This window comes from Oryctolagus cuniculus, chromosome 8 (genome assembly GCF_964237555.1).
Source record: "Oryctolagus cuniculus chromosome 8, mOryCun1.1, whole genome shotgun sequence".
NCBI classification, from domain to species: domain Eukaryota; kingdom Metazoa; phylum Chordata; class Mammalia; order Lagomorpha; family Leporidae; genus Oryctolagus; species Oryctolagus cuniculus.
This window is the reverse complement of record NC_091439.1, coordinates 113,303,308-113,322,766: the sequence shown is the minus strand read 5'-3', so window position 1 is coordinate 113,322,766 and position 19,459 is coordinate 113,303,308. Positions and strand designations below refer to the sequence as shown.

The 19,459-nt window shown below is 43.5% G+C and overlaps 2 protein-coding genes across 16 annotated transcripts in view; one reads left to right on the top strand and one right to left on the bottom strand.

The window, feature by feature from the left end:
• Window positions 1–19,459, top strand: part of MCPH1 (microcephalin 1) — a 248,781-nt gene that overhangs the window by 128,692 nt on the left and 100,630 nt on the right. For 3 of the 14 annotated variants that reach the window (XR_011378484.1, XM_051832688.2, XM_070048131.1), the window contains one exon: window positions 1,949–4,256. The exons of 6 other annotated variants lie outside the window; for them this stretch is intronic. Coding sequence is in view for 3 of the 8 variants with exons in the window: in XM_051832688.2 (XP_051688648.2) it covers window positions 1,949–1,981 (33 nt within the window). In the remaining 5 variants the exon portion in view is untranslated. Of the gene's footprint in view, window positions 1–3; window positions 4,257–6,982; window positions 11,393–13,461; window positions 13,675–19,459 lie in introns of those variants that run through there. 5 more of the 14 variants (XR_011378482.1, XR_011378483.1, XR_011378485.1 and 2 more) reach the window with 5 other exon arrangements.
• The window catches only part of ANGPT2 (angiopoietin 2), a 58,577-nt gene that overhangs the window by 13,612 nt on the left and 25,506 nt on the right, over window positions 1–19,459 (bottom strand). The window contains exons 2-5 of one of the 2 annotated variants that reach the window (XM_002720896.5): window positions 14,141–14,296; window positions 10,510–10,631; window positions 2,016–2,248; window positions 991–1,121 (exon numbers count right to left, since the gene is read on the bottom strand). In XM_002720896.5, coding sequence (XP_002720942.1) covers window positions 991–1,121; window positions 2,016–2,248; window positions 10,510–10,631; window positions 14,141–14,296 — 642 coding nt within the window. The remainder of the gene's footprint in view (window positions 1–990; window positions 1,122–2,015; window positions 2,249–10,509; window positions 10,632–14,140; window positions 14,297–19,459) is intronic. The other variant, XM_008274180.4, reaches the window with a different exon arrangement.

The following is a 19,459-nucleotide window of genomic DNA, read 5'->3' as shown; positions in this document are numbered from 1 at the left end:
AAGTCTTCTAGAGTGTCTTGGGTGAGGTGGCAGCCTCTCCCCGTGGTTCTCATGGTGTGGGCTGCAGACCGTGGACATCCCTGGGACCGTGTGAGCAAGTCTACAAAGCAGAACCTATTCCGTGACAACTCGAAGGTGCCCCGGGCCTCTAACATTCGCAGACAGTGCAGGGCAGTGGAGGGTAAAAGGCTGGCAGTGTAACAAACTGCACTGGAGTCACTTTCTTCCTCAGAGTCACCCACTCAAGAAAAGCAAAGCTGGTGTCACTTAAAGACACCATGTACAAGGCTGCCAAGTATCTTCAACACTGCGTGTGACACCACAGAAACTGTGTATTAACAACTTCTGCACACCCACAGGCCATGGTACTCTTAAAGAAATCGCAAGTGTATGATTATCTTCAGTTGTGAGCTGAGAGAGTCTTATGCTCCTCATGAAATACAATCATTGCTTGAAAGAATGATCAAAGGCAAGCTATGGTTATTTAAACTTCAGTTTTTTGAGAGACACTTTCACATTTCCTGTAAAATTTATGAAATTAACCTGGCACTTCTAGAAAAACAAGCGACTGGCACTGTGGTGCAGTGGGTTAAGGCAACGCCGGCATCCCATATGAGTACCAGTTCAACTCCCGGCTGCTCCACTTCAGATCCAGCTCCCTGTTAACGCACCTGGGAAAGGCATGGAAGACAGCCTGAATGCTTGGGGCCCTGCCACCCACATGAGAAATCTGGATGGAGCTCCAGGCAAACAAATGAGAGGCTTCGTTATTCAGACATAATGATGTTTCTTACCAAAGAGGCAGATATGTCTGTCCTTAATACTCAGTGTCGGTATTCTGAGCTTGAGTTTGAACAGAGAGCCCTGGGCAAGCCCTGGGGCTGACGTCAGTGCCCTAGGGAGAGTGCAAGGAAATCTGTTCTGCAGAACCTCACTCACTAAGCTGACCTGCCTGGCACTGGGAGTCCTCACGGGAGACTGACCACTTACCTTCGTCTCTTCTGTGGAATTGGGAAACGTTAGCGTGTAGATGCCACTGGTGGTCAGTCCTGATCTGAATACGTCAGCGCAGTCTCTGAACGTGATTTGTTCTTCTTTAGCCGCAAAGGAGTTCTTAGCTGCTTTAAAAAGAAAAGTATAGCATTTAAATGGCGTTCAGTCAAAAGATCGAAGTTGTTTTAAGGCCCAGTCTGCTGAGTTTGTTACGTTTGAATTCTAATGCCTATTTCCAGCTTTTCTCAAAAAGTTACTCCTCTTATGGTTTTCCTATTAATTCTCAGAGATGGCTGGAAATAAGCCACAGTTCAGTTTTAAAGTCTTCAGCTGTATGTAAGGCAGTACTTGACACTCAGCTGTTGTTTCAGAAGATAGGACAAGGGTGCGCCTGAAGCAGATCAGCATCCCTGGTGCTGTGGCACATCCCTTCAGGCCGTTAGCCCACCCTTTCCCCTAAGTCGTTAATTTGTTTTTAAAATACTGGGTGGAGACGTTGAGTAGTCTGGATTTTTAGCCACCATACCATAATAGTTGGCATAATGTTTTACTCTGTCTTCAAAATAATCCTAAGGATATGAAATTCTTTTAATTTTTTATCCACATTGCACTTACCATTCTGTTTTGTCACATTAAAAAAGTGTGTGCGTGCATATGTGTATATTGGACTCTACAGACTGAGGGCAGCCGTCTGCACGGGCTGCAGGGCGAGTGGGCCTCGTCAGCCCACAGGGCACCTCGGCCACCCAGGTGATGGTGGAACTGACTTGGAATGGGCTGCTCATGTCCAGGATGCACAGCGTGTTTGGGGTGATTTCCTTCATCATCAATTAGTATAATGTATGCTCTTCTCCCTCCCTTCTCTTTAGTTCTATATTGAGACCCCTGGAGCTTTCCTGTGAAATATATGAGAGAAATAGTGTCTTTTCCAAAAGATGATTTTTTGTTGTTTTAGAATTTTGAGTTTCACTCGGGAAAAGTGACTTAAACTGAAAGGACAGTGGCACAAGCAGCAGACTCACAGCTGGAGGTGGCTATCATCGTCAGCAGACTGTGCACCGTCTCTGTCAGGTCGTGCTGCTGCTTCTGCAGGGCAGAGTTGTTCACCGTGGCCGTCACCAGCTGTCGTTCGAGCTCCTCAATGATGGAATTCTGCTTGGACACCAACACCTGGAGCTGATCTTTCTCCTCTTTTATTGACTGCAGCTGAACGATGTGCTTATCTTCCATGTCTAGCACTTTCTTTTCTAGGAAACTTGAAATAAAAAATGTCTCTAATTATCTGATTCCCATCAACACCAAGTGCTTTATAGACCTTTAATCGTTTTCATGCTCATAATGAAGTCCTGTATTTTCATGGAATTTCTGCTTTTCTAAGTCACTCAGGTGTTGCCAAAACCCTAAAAATCTCTGACTTGCAGAGATTGGATAAATGCATAAGTGTATATGTGTGCGTGTATCAGTTCACACACATGTGCACACACACAAGACAGATTATCCCATTTTTGTCATTATGGTGATACTTTTTCAAGCAGTAGTGTTGATGAAATGCTTTGTTTGAGAAGGCAAATTTTGAGTTGAGGTGGACTTTTGAGTAGGATCTTAGCTTTCTCCTGAACTATTTATATTTAATGTTGATTCTGTTGATAATAATTACAGCCAGTGTTTCAATGCCATGTGGCAAATCCTCCATGGAGGGTTGAAAACTTTGCCCAGATTCAAATCCTGGCTCACCAGCCCTGTGACTACTCAGTCACTCTTCCATCAACTTCCTCATCTATAAACTGGACATGATGTTGCCTGCTTCATGAAGTTGGTCTGCAGAAGCAGTGCCTTTAAAAATGTAAATGCTTAGATGAGTTCCTGACATGCAGTAACATGTAGAAAATGTCACTAGTTATTATTAATATCAATACTGTTAGCCTCCTTTCCAGTGAGTAATTGGCAGCCTAGAGACAGTGGGTCACACACAGCAGGCAGCAGAGGCAGAATTCAAACCCAGATAATTCTAACTCAGGAGTGTACTCTTTTTTATAGTGTCTACCCCCTTTTTCCTTTGAGAAATTTAGTCAGCATTATCTCATATACTTCATACTTAACCCTTAAAATAGTAACTAGGCCCTTGAAAAGCATTCATTTAAATCTGAGAGAGGATATCCCATCTGTAAAAAATAATTTGAAAATTATTTTGGTAGCTGATAAAAGTAACCATCTAAATCTCAAAAGATTTTTATTACACTGGGCTTTTAAATTTCCGTTTAACTTTATATCACGAAGTTAACTTGCTGCTCATATGTGTGTTCACTTAAGAGTGCACCAAATCTAAACTGGAAATGGCCGTTGTCCATTAAGCTGGAGAAGAGGATTGCCAGTGAGCAGTCTGTGTAAACACTGCACGTTTTAAGAATGTTCACTGTTTTCCAACACAGACTCAAAGGCACACGTAGGAAAGGTACTTGGCAGGTTGCTGTTGTTTTTAAGTAAGACGCAGAAGAACACTGGGTCGCCTGGCACTTGGTGATAAATCTTGCTGTCTGTTTGGTCACTACTTTATTCAGTACTTAAGAGGCTTCCTCTGATAACTGCAGGAAGAGCAGCAACCCAGGGCCCTTCAAGATCTTCGTTCTGTTTGTACAAGGATGGTAAATAAAGCATTCAAGATACAGCCACTTCTAAAAAATAGTAAAATAGTAAACCAGATGTCAAATCCTATCTCTGACATTTCCCCCTCAATTTAGAGTTTAGCAGAAGTGAGTTTACCCTCCAGTCTGAAGGGAACAGGCCCTCCTATGCCTTTCAGAGCCATCTGATCATCACTTATCTTCTCTAAGATAGATATATGACTGATGGCTCCTTCATGCTTCAGAGGTCTTTTGAAGCCACTGACAAATTTCTGCAACCTCTACTCAATAGCTGTGCATGCACTAGCGAAATGCTCCCATCAGTTGTTGGAGTTTTATGGAGGGGGGCCAGCAATGTAACTGGAAAAGCCGCCTCCTGCCATGCCGGCATCAGCTGCTGCACTTCCAATCCAGACCCCTGCTAATGGTCTGGAACAAGCAGCAGAAGATGGCCCAAGGGTTTAGGCCCCTGCACCCATGTGGGAGACCCAGATGAAGCCCCTGGCTCCTGACTTTGGCTTGGCCCAGCCCTAGCTGTTGCTGCCATCTGGGGAGTGAATTAGCTGATGGAAGATCAATCTCTCTCTCTCTCTAATTCTCCCTTTCAAAATAAACAAATCTTTTTTTAAAAAAAAAAAAAAAGCCTTATGGCAGTGGAGGAAAATTATTCTCTCTACTTGCTTGGTGGAGACAACTTGAACTAGGCATTTAATTCTGCCATGAATTATTTAAGTCTCTGGGATCCCTTGCAGTTATTTTTGTGGGGAAGGAAAGCAAGTGAAATCAGTGTGCAGGTTTCCCTGAATGGGCTAAGCTGACTTGTCAGATTTGGGTTACACCTTAACTTGGTGTTACATTTTCAGAAAAGATGTGTGGAACACCTGTCATGGATATAGTGTTTTTTTAGGGTTTTGCAGAATAATCCGGAAGTAAAAAAATCACTGACCATACTATTATGATGCTGAAAACTGAGGTGTTTGATGGTTTTCATGCCATCAAATGACGATGCTACATATGTGCCCATTGGAACATGCAAGGCCCATAAATAGAAGTTATCACGTGGTGTGCATGTGAGTACCATGAGGACCCTGAGAAGTCACCCTCAGAGTCCAGCGCACCTGTGGGCAAGTGGAGGCAACCTCCGCACTCTGTGGATCTCAGTGTGTGTGTCTGTCTATGAGGTCGTCCACCTGGCTGTCCAAGTAAGTCTCTGTCTAAAGGGATGCCATTGGGGTTGATGGTCTCTGGGCCCCTCAGGGGATCTCTTACTCAATTGTGGATTTTTTGGCAGTAACATTTGCTGATCATTAACCTAGCAAACAATATGAACTAGGCAAGGCACTAACTACAAATGACAAGTCTCGTACATGACTAATAACAATCAGTGTTAATAATTCATTTTATCGCAGCCCTCTGAGTGTAAATTGGTATATGACCATAAATATGTGTATTGTCAGTGTACCACATCAGCAAATCAACACTGTAATACAGTCATTGGTGTTAAGATTTTCATCTGTTTTACCACATCCCTTTTCTGCTATTTCTTAATATTATCCTCATATCAGCTGACTTGTATGTCACTTTCATTAATTTATAAACAAAGAAAACTTACCATAAGCAACCTAAAAGTAAATGCATTGTTTTTGTTTTTCTATTTAGTATCATTTTAGTCTCACTAGCATAAGGGCAGTTTGGATAGACTCCCATAATGCTTGACCAAAAGAATCAGCACAAAATATATGGGGTACCTGTAAGACATTAATTTGTACTGTCTTCAAAATGATGTTGCTGAAGTTTCTGGTTCTACCCTCTTTGGATGTTCTTAATAATCTATAGGAGAGGATGAAAGACAGATGGGGCAGTCACAGTCCACAGGGTGAACTGGAGCTCAACACTTAGGGATCAAAATAGAACAACAGCTTTGGGGCTGGCGCCATGGTTCACTTGGTTAATCCTCCACCTGCGGCGCCAGCATCCCATATGGGCGCCGGGTTAGAGTCGGGGTTGCTCCTCTTCCAGTCCAGCTCTCTGGTGTGGCCCGGGAGTGCAGTGGAGGATGGCCCAAGTGCTTGGGCCCCTGCACCTGCATGGGAGACCAGGAGGAAGCACCTGACTCCTGGCTTTGGATCAGCGCAGTGCCAGCTGTAGCGGCCATTTGGGGAGTGAAGCAACGGAAGGAAGACCTCTCTCTCTCTCTGCCTTTCTTCTCTCTGTGTAACTCTGACTTTCAAATAAATAAATAAAAATCTTTAAAAAAAATAGAACAGCTTTGATTTCTTTTTCCTAAGCCTATACCAGTATAGCTCAAGAGGGCAGTCACATCCTGATCTAAAATGAAAGACAAGATGAAATCTTATCTTTAATCTAAGATGAAGTAAGAACATGTATTGAAGAATGATGCCCGGAACCTGAACATCCCAACCAGCTGGCTCTGAGCATAAACAGCACATGCATTGCACACAGCAGCACTGGTCCTTGCATTTAAAAGCAGTGAGGAGTTGGAGGGATCACAGTTTGGAGTAGCATTTTGCAAAATGCAGATCAGAACCCAGGAGTGGACTGTGAAATCAGTTTTGTAAGTTGCAGCTTACATTTTTGAAAAATGAAATCAAAATGGGACAAAACAGATGAAGATACAGGGCAAATTCATAGCCACACCTTGGTACATTACAAGAAAGAGCATGGCCAGAGGGGCAGACATGGGGATGCATGCATTGGCCGAAGGAACTGGTTTGACATTTGCTCATTAATATCCTGTTTGGTTTCCTAATTAAGAGTGATCAGCATGGTCAACTCTGTGAAAGTTGGGTTTAGGTATAGCTTAATTTTATATAGACATAATTCATGGTTAGCTGAGAAGTGTGGGGAAATGCTTTGCTGTGTCAGCAGAAACATCACGCATTTAAGCCACATTGCTCCCGAGTTTGCCTCACTTCAGAAGAGGACAGTATCAATGGCCACTTACTGCAAGGTGATGGCAGTACTCACAGTTTAGATGAGTCAGCACCCATGATCCCTGAGTACGTTAGTTACAAGGAAGAAAAGATAGTAAGGTGAACAGATGCATAGCAGTATTCAATTCAGCTGGTGAATCTAGAAGTATATTAGAAGCTTAAATACTATATTTAAAATGTGGTCTGTCAAGGGCCAAACACTATTTGCGTATTTTTGTAGTGATATTCTTGCAAGTAAGATTGAAGTCCAAAGTTTAGGCCAGAAGAGACAGCATGCCAGACTCACTGAAGGATAGAAAATCATCAACACAGTTTTCGTAGTATTTAGAGGTATTGATAAGAAAAATCGTGCTTTTATTTCACTCTGATAGAAGGAAATTTCCACAGCTGCTAAAAAGGTTATGCTTCCTGCAGGTACATGTGGCTTTCACCGACAGCCAGCTGATGAAAGCTGAACCTCTTCAGGCCTGTACCAGTCCTAGGAGATCATTCAGCGCTGGCTTCTGTCCAGCCCCACTGAGTTAGATTGTAAAGCACTAGTGTTGCAAGTCACATAAAATCTTAGGTATGTTTGACAAGGTATGTTTATGGAGAAAATGTGATGTTTAAATGTAATCCATATAAAACTACATTTGAGTTATTGAAAAAGTGCATTATTGGTAGTGTAAGTTAGAAAGTAGGGGGAAAATAGGCAAGACTTAAGTAAAAAAAAAAAAAAAAAAAATAGAATGACTCCATAAGAAAGAGTAGCCAGAAAGCACAACAAGCTACAGCGTGCTTGGAATCTCTACTCCATACAAAATCCAGACATAGTTTTTCCATAATACATATTTCTCATGAGTGTTTCTGAAGACTTCTCCTGTACATGATGTCAAATTTTTAAAGATATTTAGTTATTTGAAAGAGCAACTGCAAGAGAGAGAGAGATCGATTTTCGTTCCACTGGTTCACTCCTCAAATGACCACAACAGCCTTGACTGGGCTAGTCCAAAAGCAGGAGTCAGGAACTCCTTCCTGGAATCTGACATGGGTGGCAGGGATCTAAGTGCTTAGGCCATCTTCCACTGCCTTCCCAGGTGCCCTGAGCGAGCTGATTTGGAAGTCAAGCAGCTGGGACTTGAACTGGCACTGAAATAGAGGATACCAGTGTCACAAGGAGTGGCTTAACTCCTTTGCTACACCAGCTAACCCCAAGAATTTTGAAACTTTTGTGCATCAAAATAACCTTCCCTTTAAATTCTACTTTCCATAGACTGTTTTGGAGTAGCGCCATACGTTGTGAAGCTTTGACATACAAAGAAATTTCACCAAATCAAGCGATGATGAAAAAATGTAGTTAAAGTTGTTGGATGTATTTCAAAGCATATCACTAGATGACTGCCATTGTACAACAGTCTGCTTATTATAAGTAGTGTGACTTAACTAAGGAATAAGGGTCACACCTTTGTGGGTAAACGGTGACATGATTTTCCAGGCATGGCCAGCCCTCCATATCTGCAGATTAAGCCAGCCATGGATTGCAAACATTCAGACAACTGAACACGTACAGGGGTTTTTCTTTTCTTGCCCTCATTCCCTCAATAGGAGGGGTCTTCAAAAAGTTCCTAGAAAGTACATATCTTTGATACATACGTTGGATTTCAAAAGTTTTGGCATTAAAATAAACTTAATTCCATTTCTTTACTAACTTTTTGAATTATGCACTGTAGCAACCATTTACATGGTATTCACATTGTATTAGATCCTAAGTAGTCTAGAGACAATGTAAACTGTTTGGGAATGTGTGTGCAGATTATATGGAAATTCTTCACCAGTTTGTATAGGAGACTTGAGCATCTTTGAATTTTGGTGTCTGAGGGATTCAGGAAGTAATCCCTCACAGATACTGAATTGTGTGTGGGGGGAGAAACTACTTTTTAAAAATATTTATTTATTTATTTGAAAAGAGTTACATAGAGAGAGAAGGAGAGACAGAGAGAGAGAGAAAGAAGTCTTCCATCTGCTGATTCACTCCCCACTGGCCACAATGGTTGGAGCTGCATCAGTCCGAAGCCAGGAGCCAGGAGCTTCTTCCAGGTCTCCCATGCAGATGTAGGACCCCAAGGACTGGGGCCATCTTCTACTGCTTTCCCAAGCCATAGCAGAGAGCTGGGTTGGAAGTGGAGCAGCCAGGCCTCAAACCAGCGCCCATATGGGATGCTGGCACTGCAGGCAGCAGCTTTATCTGCTACACCACAGCCCTGGCCCCAAGACAACTATTTTAAAAAATGATTCTTGGGGGACCAGCACTGTGGCACTTTGTTCTTGTCCTGGCTGCTCCACTGCTGATCCAGCTCCCTGCTGATGCGCCTGGGAGAGCAGCAGAGGATGGCCTGAGTGCTTGGACCTCTGCACCCATTTGGGAGACCCAGAAGAAGCTCCTGGCTCAGCTACAGCCTGTTGAAGTCATTTGGAGAGTGAACCAGTGATGGAATCTCTCTCTCTCTCTCTCTCTCTCTCTCTCTCTCTCTCTCCCCTTCTCTGTGTAACTCTATTTTTCAAATAAATAAAATCTTTTTTAAAAAATGATTTTGGGGCCGGCGCTGCGGCTCACTAGGCTAATCCTCCGCCTAGCGGCGCTGGCACACCAGGTTCTAGTCCCGGTCGGGGCGCTGGATTCTGTCCCGGTTGCCCCTCTTCCAGGCCAGCTCTCTGCTGTGGCCAGGGAGTGCAGTGGAGGATGGCCCAGGTGCTTGGGCCCTGCACCCCATGGGAGACCAGGAAAAGCACCTGGCTCCTGGCTCCTGCCATCAGATCAGCGCGGTGCGCCCGCCGCAGCGTGCCGGCCGCAGCGGCCATTGGAGGGTGAACCAACGGCAAAAGGAAGACCTTTCTCTCTGTCTCTCTCTCTCACTGTCCACTCTGCCTGTCAAAAAAAAAAAAAAATGATTTTGGGTGACATAATCTATGCATCTAACTGATATGCATGCAGCATATTGCATTTGAGACTTCAGGGCAGGAAGTGTTCAATACTAGGATATGCTCAAGAGAAGACATATCTCAGATTCCTGAAAGACATAGTTATGACAAAAAGAAAGAATATAGAGGGGGAAGGAGGGAGAGACAGTCAAGGCAGACAAGGAATATAAAGGAGAAATGGAAAGAAAGGGAAAGGCAAGGCGAGAAAGAGAAAGGAAGGGAAAGGAAGGGAAAGAAAGGAGGAGAGGGGAGAGACGGGGAGAAGAGGTACAGCAGTTGAGAGACATGCATCCATAACAGAGTCTGGGTTCCAGGCCCAGCTCCACTTCCGACTCCCGCTTCCTGTTGATGAGAACCTTGGGAAGCAGCCTGTCACGCATGACTCAAGTACTTGGGTTCCCGTATGCCGTGTGGGAGACCAGATTAAGTTTCGGCTCCTAGTTTCAGCCTAGCCCAACCCTGGCTGTTGTAGGCCTTTGGGGCAGAGAACAAACCTATCAGAAATCTCTGTCTTTCTGTGTCTCTGTCTCGTCTCTCTGCCTCTGGAATAAATAGAAATAAATACCATTTTAAAAAGTGAACACTGCTTTGTAAAATGCATGCTTGTGATGAAGACTGTGCGCCACAATTGTGAAAGTCACCGTGTGAGTAGAAGAAACATGGGTGTGGCTTTTACTCAGAGTAAAGGGAGGCCGGCAGGCCTTTGGTGTGGCAGTTAAGGTGCCACTGGGAATGCTCTCCTCCATCAGAGTGCCTGCGCTGGCATCCCAGCTCTGCTCCGATTCCAGGCACCTGCTAATGCAGACACTGGGAGGCAGCAGGTGGTGGCTCAGGTAGCTGGGTCCATGCCAGTGGCTTACACTGGACATGAAGAAAGCCATCATTCTGGAAGCCATACTTAGAATTAAAAGTCATGCAAGATAAGCCCTTGTGTTTGGCAGAGGCACAACTCTGAGTCACAGATATTTTTGCATTATGATTACCTGTTCTTGTCCTGCAATTTGTTTATTTCACTGGTCTGATCCAAAATCTGTTTTTCCAATTTGTTTGTAGAGAGGGAATGTTCTAGAAGCTGAAGTTCAAGTCTTGTCGTCTGATTTAATACCTAAATGTAACAAAATGAAATTCCTATTATTATTATTGTAACTTAATTATTATTCAAATTACAAGAAAGCATAACTAAAACATTATTAACCCAAGGATCTTATTTTAGCATATTTTTCATTTTCAGAAAAGGCTTGATGGATTACATCTGAATTTGTTGAACTTTTTTTTTCCACCATATTTTTATGTTGGAAGGTGTCAGTAGCTCTGAACAATGGTATTTGTGTCAGATAATACAATTGTTATTTTTCCAGTTCTGCCATTTCTTTTCACACAGAGACTAATAGGAGTATAAAATAGTCATATTTCAAAGATCAAAAGTTGTTGATAAATGAAAAGTATTTTCACTCTGCTGAAAACAAAATGCTATTCTCCTATTTATTTGTTTGTGAGTAGACAAAGGGATTAGAAGTCAGTCACATGTTTCCATTATATACAAATACAACATATTTTTAGCCTAGCATTTCCTAGTTTGTATCCACTTGTGTAGCCTTTTATTTTTTCTTTGCCATTTTTCTTGTTCCCATTTTAAAAATAGTTTCAACCAATTAGGAAACAATACAATGTCAATATAATGTGGCAGCTCGGGTTTGTTCCATGGGCTCTTCTGATGTGTGACATGTGCAGTATCACTTTTCCCATTGTACTCAGGCAACTTGAAAGACGGATTCTTGAGCGCTTGGCTGCCTTCAGCCCGCAGGAAGATGGATTACTCACATCCTGCGGCTCCTGGTTATCCAGGACGTGATGTCACGTGTAAATGTAAGTCAGAATTGTTGCCAAGGAATCCAGGCCTTGAAAGAATCATTGTTTGTTCCATGTCTTTGTCATTCTCAAAAGCCAAGGTCTGGCCCACAGCCTGTCTCTCAGGGTGGCCAGACTTTAGTCAAAGCCGGTTGCATTCATACCATGTGAACAAAGGCATTGGCTAACCTAGAGGTTTCGGTTTAATATTTACACCTGGAATATGGATTTGGTCTACATCTTCTTTGGGTGTAAACGTTATTTTTTAATTTCTAAAAGGAACTGGAAGCTTGAGCCTCGTGTTTGATTCATAAGGACAGTTTGAAAGAGAGGCAGGGGAGGGTGGTGTTTGACCCTGGAGTAACTCCTGTAACTTCTGCCATCATTTTTCTGAAGACAATGGTACAGTTCCATGGGCTTCAAGTCCTCCATTTGGTTTATACAGGAGATGGCCTAAATTATCCAGGTCGGTCACGGTCCACTCTCTTTTAAGATCTCAGACTTCCACCACTGATCACCACCTAATGGCCACTGTGACAGGTTAAAAGAATCTTGCGGGGCTGGTGCCGTGGCTCACTTGCTTAATCCTCTACCTGTAGTGCCAGCATCCCATATGGGTGCTGGGTTCTAGTCCCGGTTGCTCCTCTTCCAGTCCAGCTCTCTGCTGTGGCCCGGAAGGGCAGTGGAGGATGGCCCAAGTGCTTGAGCCCCTGCATCTGCATGAGAGACCAGGAAGAAGCACCTGGCTCCTGGCTTCGGATCAGTGCAGCGCCGGCCGTAGCAACCATTTTGGGGGTGAACCAACGGAAGGAAGACCTTTCTCTCTTTCCTCTCTGTCTGTCTCTCTCTGTCTATAACTCTACCTATCAAATAAATAAATAATAGTTTCTTTAAAAAAAGAATCTTGCTTCTAATCAGAAATTTGCATTGTTTAAAAGATTTTTTTTTTTAATTTGAAAGGCAAGTTACACAGAGAGAGGAGAGACATGGAGAGAGATCTTCCATCTGCTGGTTCACTTCTAAAATGGCTGCAACAGCCAGCGCTGAGCCAGGCCAAACTCAGGAGCCAGAAGCTTCTTTCAGATCCCCCACATGGGTGCAGGGGCCCAAGGACTTGGGCTGTCCTCTGCTGCTTTCCCAGGCACGGTAGCAGGGAGCTAGATTGGAAGTGGAGCAGCCAGAACTTCTATATGGGATGTCAGTAATACAGGCAGCAGCTTAACCCACTACAACACAGTGTCAGCCACAGAAATTTGCATATTTGAATTTAAAATTATTTCATAGGGTAACTACTCAACACCTGCCTTCAAGTGGATTGGTGACGTAAATCAGTCCCCTGATTTCTTTCCTTTGACTCAGCCATTTCATTGTGTGTATTTAGACTTTTTAGGTCATTTTCCTACTGTTCTGTTATCTGGATTATGATATCTAATTTTCCAATAGGCACTTTTTTAAAAAAAATTATTTAAGTAATATCAAACTTAATGCATTTCATTTATACAAATGTGGGAACATGGTGATTCTTCCTACCCTGCCTCCCTCCTGCCCATAGTCCCACCCTCCTTCCTCCTCCCTCTCCCATTCCCATTCTTATTTTTTACACAGATCTATTTTCACTTTAAAAAAAAAAAAGTCATGTGACTCAGCAAAAGCAGGTTAAGTGCTAACAAGTGTGACTGATGCAGGATGTGGCAGAGATTGGCACCATTGTGTGTCACTTAACGCTTTTTAGTACATTTGTCTGAAAACCCAAGAAGCATGCTACATACTCCAGGAGCCTGATGGCCCAGCACGTTCAGTGTGGAGAGCTGGGACTGCGACTTGCTCACACGGAGGTACTTCAGTCATTGACTGTGGGTGGACCCGTGTTTGTTTTTAGGTTGTTGTGCCTTTTCATTTTCTGCTTTTGTTACCTCCAGTGATCAAAGTTTTAGTGCCTTATGACCTCCCTGTGCAAAAAATTTTTAATGTTTCTCCCAAACTATTCTTTGTTAAATGAAAGACTTGGTAGTCAAATTTGTAAGTCTGTCTTCATATAAAAGCCTTTTATTCTTTCTCTCTCCTGTTTTCTCTTTCTCATCCTTTAGTTTGTAGAGAGACATGAACCAACACCTGTTCTGTGCCGGAAGGGGACCACCTAGGGAGGGACACCTGATGGCTTCTCTTGTCTCACATCCCCTCCTGCATGGTGTGGAACATTTCTTGTCAGCATAGAATCTTAAAGACCAAAGAGAACTTGGCAGTCAGTGGTCTGGCCCAGCCTTTGCTTCTATAGTTCCGACCACTGAGGTTTGGACAAGGTAAGTGCCTTGCTTAGGTATACTCACGTGGTCAGTGTCGGAAATTGGAGCCATGGCTGACTCGGCTGGGCTCCTACTTATGCTGCAGCTGCTGCGGCTCCCACTCCAGTCTGTTTCTCTCTCTCCCTTTGCCTCAGTTCTTTTAATTTCTTAAAGGCACAAATGTTATAGGACTTAGAAATGGAAGCACTCTGCAGAGTCCAGCTTTGAACAACATGACAGTGACCTGAAGGTGCTTCACAGGACGAATCTGATTTGACCTCAGTGTTGCGAATGAAAGCATATTTATTGACTTTAAGTTCACAACGAGCCGTAAATGCTTAACTTTGTGCAAGCTCCTCTTTTTTCTCTCTCAGTGCAACTTCCTTTATTTCCCATTGTTTCACTGAGGAGCCACACAGCTCGACAGCACTGATCTCTTATCTGTGTGGACCCTGTGCAGGTTATACTCAGGGCTGTCACCTACTTGGGCTTCCACGTCCGTCAGTTTCCGTGTCTGCTCTGCTGTCTGATTCAGCAGGTTGGTTCCTATCTCTATCATCACGGCCGTCTGGTTCTGCACTGCGTTCTGCTGTATCTCCACCATTTCCTTCTTCATGTTGTCCTGGATGTAATTCTCCAGCTAGAAAAGAGTGGGGTTGGGAGGGTGGTCATTAGTCCAGTGATCAGAAACCTCATTCCCAGTGTGTGTCGTCTCTTCCCTGTCCAGCTGGAGATCTGTGCCCTGCCCTGGTTTTGAAATCTTACTAGGCTGTTTTGTTTTTATCACCAGTAGTAAAATACAGTGAGACTTTATTTCTACTCAAAATCTAGAAACAGTAGCATCATGGATAAGAAAGAGACAGCCTACTCCTTGTCTCAGTGCACCTGTGGGAGTTCACCTCGCGCCAGGCCCCGCAGACGGGCCCCACTCAGGGTGGGCAGCTGGGGGTGAGAGGCAGCAGGTTGGACCGCTGGGGTTTGCTGCTTAGATGTTGTGTCTGTTCTGCCAGGCTGCAGCTCTGCTTATGTTATGCAGGTAATGAAAATCTCGTACTGAGAAACATCACTGTCTGCCACATTCTAGGCTCCAAAACACAGACTTTAGAGCTCTCTAAGACGGACTGTGATTCTTCTCCATGACCTACAGGGTCACTGCTCAGGTGCACGCTCTGGGGTACTCTCCCCCTTCCTTCCTGTTGAGCACATTAGACCTATTCACTTGTCCCTGTCAGGCCTGCACTTTCCACAGCTTCACCCTTTGGAGCTTATGCAAACCTTTGATCCACTCTGGTCCATCCACCACTCAACAAGCCTCAGGACTGGCTCTTCTCCCTCGGTTGCTAAGAGCAGTGTGCCAGCCGCTTTGGTTTGGAGGTGGATTGTCCTGCAAAGACAGGTGCTGAAGCTCGGTCTTCACAGTAATGGTACTGAGAGGTGGGTGGGGCTTGGTGGGATACCATTGGGTCATGGGGTCTCTACCTTCTGAAGGGACTAATGCACCTTGCAGCCGTGGGTTAAGGACCTCGAGAGTGGATCATATGAAGGGAACATGGCTCACATGTGTATACTGCCCTTGTCTGCTTCTGCTTCTCCTGCGTGGTGTGGCACCACAGGAGGCCCCTCCAGAAGATAAGCAAGTGCAGGCACTGTGCTCTGAGACTTTCCTGCCTTCAGAACTGTGAGCACAAATAAATCTCTTTTCCTTATAACTCTCCCAGCCTCGGGTATCTTGTTATAGCAACACAAAATGGACTGTGACACTAATTTAAGAATTAGCCTAAATACAAGAAAATGAAGAAGCTAATTTCACTGCAGTAGGTGTTGATACCTATATTTATGGAAATAATTATACAACTGTATATAAGTGCAGGACAACCTGTTAACATGGGAAAGGTATGTGGTTTGGACCTTAGAAACAAGGTAACTTGTCTCAGCTTTTGGGACCTTAATTGCCTTACATATAAAATAGGGTCTCTGATTGGTTAAAGGAGTGTTTGTTGTTCTTGCTGGTTTTTTTGTTTTGCTTTTAAAGATTTACTTTATTTTGATTTACTTATTTTGGAAAGATTTTATTTTGAAAAGACTTATTTTGAAAGACTTTGAAAGTCTTATTTTGAAAGTCTTTGAAAAGAATTTATTTTGAAAGACTTATTTTGAAAGATTTACTTATTTTGAAAGGCAGAGTTAGAAAAGGACAAACAGAAAGGGAGAGAGAGGGGGAGAGAGCTCTTCCATCTGCTGGTTTACTCCCCAAATGGCTGCAGCGCCCAAGGCTGGGCCAGGCTAAAGCCAGGAGCTTCTTCCAGGTTGTCCACATGGGTACCAGAGACCTAGTATAGACCAACTTCCACTGCTTTCCCAGGTGCATTAGCAGGGAGCTGGATTGGAAGTGGAGCAGCCAGGACTCAAACCAGGGCCCATATGGGATACCAGCACTCTAGGCAACGGCTTAACCTGCTGCACTACAGCGCTTGTCCCTAAAGGATTGTTTTAATACCATTATGCATTAATAACTTCATGTACTTAAAGTTTAATTTCTTTTCTATAATTATCCATTGATGAAAGCCACTGTTTTGCTGATTGGCCCAAACTGTAGGAAAACAGACACTGTATTTTTATTCCTTTTTCAGGTAGTATAACAACAACTTTTATAAAATTGAATTTGAGAGTTAATTATAAAACAACTTATGGAACTTTTTAAAAAAATTTTAAATCTGTTTTCACTTTATTTGAATGACAGAGAGGGATGTAGACAATCTTCCATCTGCTGGCTTACTCCCTAAATGCTCACAACAACCAGGGCTAGACAAGGCTGAGACCCAGAGCCTGCACTCCATCTAGGTCTGCCATATACATGGCAGGGGCCCAAGGACTTCAGCCGTCATCTGCTGCCTCCCAGGGTCTGCATTAGCAGGAAGCTAAGTCACAAGCAAGGGAACTGGACCTTAAACCAGGCACTCACTCCAATATGGGATGCAGGTATCCCACATGATGGCATAACCACACCATGCCAAACACCCACCCCTAGTGCCTTTCTTTAAAACTTGAAATTCAGAGGCCAGCGCTGTGGTGTAGCCAGTGAAGTCACTGCCTGCAATGCCAACGTCCCTTATGGGTACCGGTTTAAGTCCTAGATGCTCCACTTCCAATCTAACTCTCCACTATTGCCTGGGAAAGCAGTAGAAGATGGCCCAAGTGCTTGGGCCCCTGCACGCACATGGGAGACCCCAAAGAAGCTCCTGGCTCCTGGTTTTGGATCAGCTCAGATCTGGCTGTTGAAGCCTTTTAGGGAGTGAACCAGTGGATGGAGGATTCTCTCTCTCTCTCATTTTCTCTCTCTCTCTCTCTCTAACTCTACCTGCCAAATAAAATAATAAATCTTTAAAAAAAAAACTTAAAATTCACTACCAGCTGTTCATTGAGGCAACCATCAAACATAATCTCTCCTAAAATGTTAACTGCTAAATAATTCTGTTCCTCTGCCTTTAGACAGTAGAAGGAGTGTGGTTTCTCAGTGTTCAAGGGTTCCCTTATGGTTCAGTTTATAAGATGTGCCTTACAATTGGAATTGCATGGAACTGTAAGCTTACTGTATCCATTGCCTGTTTGCCATCAGCTTTGTCTCTGCTCCTCTCAGCTTCCTTTCTCCCTCCGTCCTACCTGTCTTGGAAGTACATGTCTCTCCCTGGTGACTTCTTCCTTAGCTACTGGGCTGATCAAGTCAGCATGAACCTTGACCATTACTAGAGCTCTGGTCCTTTGTAAAGTCATGTAGTTGGAGTTGCCTTCTCTATGTGAATCAAAACAGACCACTGTACGTGTGTGTGTGTGTGTGTGTGTATGTTTATATGTGTATAGACCAAGTACTACTACTTGACAGTCTAACAACTGTTGCTACTATTGGCTTCATAAAGTTTGAAGAATCTAATATCCTTGTTAACCCCATATCAGACCTGACTTAGGTTTTTTATTTATTTTTAAGAGATTTATCTATTTGTTTATTTAAAAGATACAGTGACAGAGAGAGATTTTCCATCTATTGGTTCACTCCCCAAATGCTTGCAAGTGCTCAGGTTGAGCCAGGGCAAAGGCAGGGGCCAGGCACTCCATCCTGGTTTCCCACATGGGTGGCAGGAACCCAAGCACTTGGACCATCATCTCATGCCTCCCAGGTGCATTAACAAGAAGCTGGATCAGAATCAGAGTAGCCAGGACTTGAATCAAGCAATCGGATATGGGATGTGGGAATTCCAAGCAGTCCTTTTACCCCCTGCATGGTAATGCCTGTCACTGGTTCAGGCTTTTTATCTTTGTGATCTCTCATAATTCCTGCTTTCCTTGGCTCCCCTCCCCCACCTTTAAAAAAACAAATTTTCAGTATTGAAATGCACTATTTAAATCATGGAGAGAGGTTTATGGTTTCTCCCTCCCCCTTCACCATGAGAGTAATGGAATTATTGAGGATAAGCTGTGTGTCAGCCAGCGGAATTTGTCTTGGTAACTTGGTTACTGTTAACACCCAGCAAAGATAATATTTAGAAAGATTTACTCTAGGACGCTTGGACCTATAAAGATGTGCTCAAGTTGGAGTTTAGCTTAAATCCATAGTCAGAGACAATGCTTTACAAACTACTATAAAAAAGGAGTCATAACCTTTTTATTGGTTTTAGTACTTAACAGCTGAATTAAAATAATTCTGTTTTTACACTGTAAATCATACAAGCAGAGCGGAAAAATTATCCCCTCTAACACCTCCAGCCCCTTCCCTGCATTTCTGCCTACTGGGTCAAATGTGGCTGCAGCATGAAGAGACATGAGAGGATTGCTTGTCCTTTGAAATCTTGCATTCGAGTTTAATTTAAAATTAGTCTTAAGGACTTTAGAAGACATCAGGCCTAATTTTTATGAATAAGATTTAACAGCATTGCCATATCTTTTTCAAAGTTTGAAAACAACAGACTGCAAAATGGTTTTGAATCACCACTTTTCACCCTTTTCACCTTTACAGGGTGAAAATGTATATCTCCGTGGGTGTGTGTGTGTCAGTGTTACATTGCAGAAGAAAACAGACACTTGTATAGGAGTGATAGGTGTGTTTGTATACAGATACTGTGTATATGTTGTGCACATATGCAGTATGTGTGGTGCCTATCACAGCTTTTTTTTTTTTTTTTAAGATTTATTTATTTGAAAGGCAGAGTTAGAGAAAGAGATTGAGATCTTCCATCTGCTGGTTCACTTCCCAAATGGCTGCAACCGCAGGGGGTGGGCCAGGCCAAAGCCAGGAGTCAGGAGCTTCATCCAGGTCTCCCACAGGGTGCAGGGAACCAAGCGCTTGGGCCATTCTCCGCTGCTTCCCCAGGCTCATTAGCACAGAACCGGGTCAGAAGTGATGCAGCGGGGACTTGAAAGTGGCACCTATATGATATGCCAGCATCGCAGTCTGTGGTTTAACCCGCTACACCACATACTGGCCCGGTCACAACTTTTAAAGCAGATGTTGTTTAAATAAAGTAAACATATGCATGATACCAACCTATGTGCTAACTAATTAAAGTCTGAGAGAAACAGGAACAGAAATGTCAAGTAGTACATCTTTTGTGATGATACAAAAAGTTGTCCATCTGAGGAACCTCATTTTCATATTACATTAGTAAATAATTTAAGGTTTCTTTTGACACATGTCACTCTCTGGCATTTTGATTTAGAAACAAGGTCCTGCAACTGTTCCGACTTACACAGCCAGGGTGTTTCTTCTGCTCAGTGATGCCTTTTCCCACCCAAGTCCTACCACCTTGCCTCT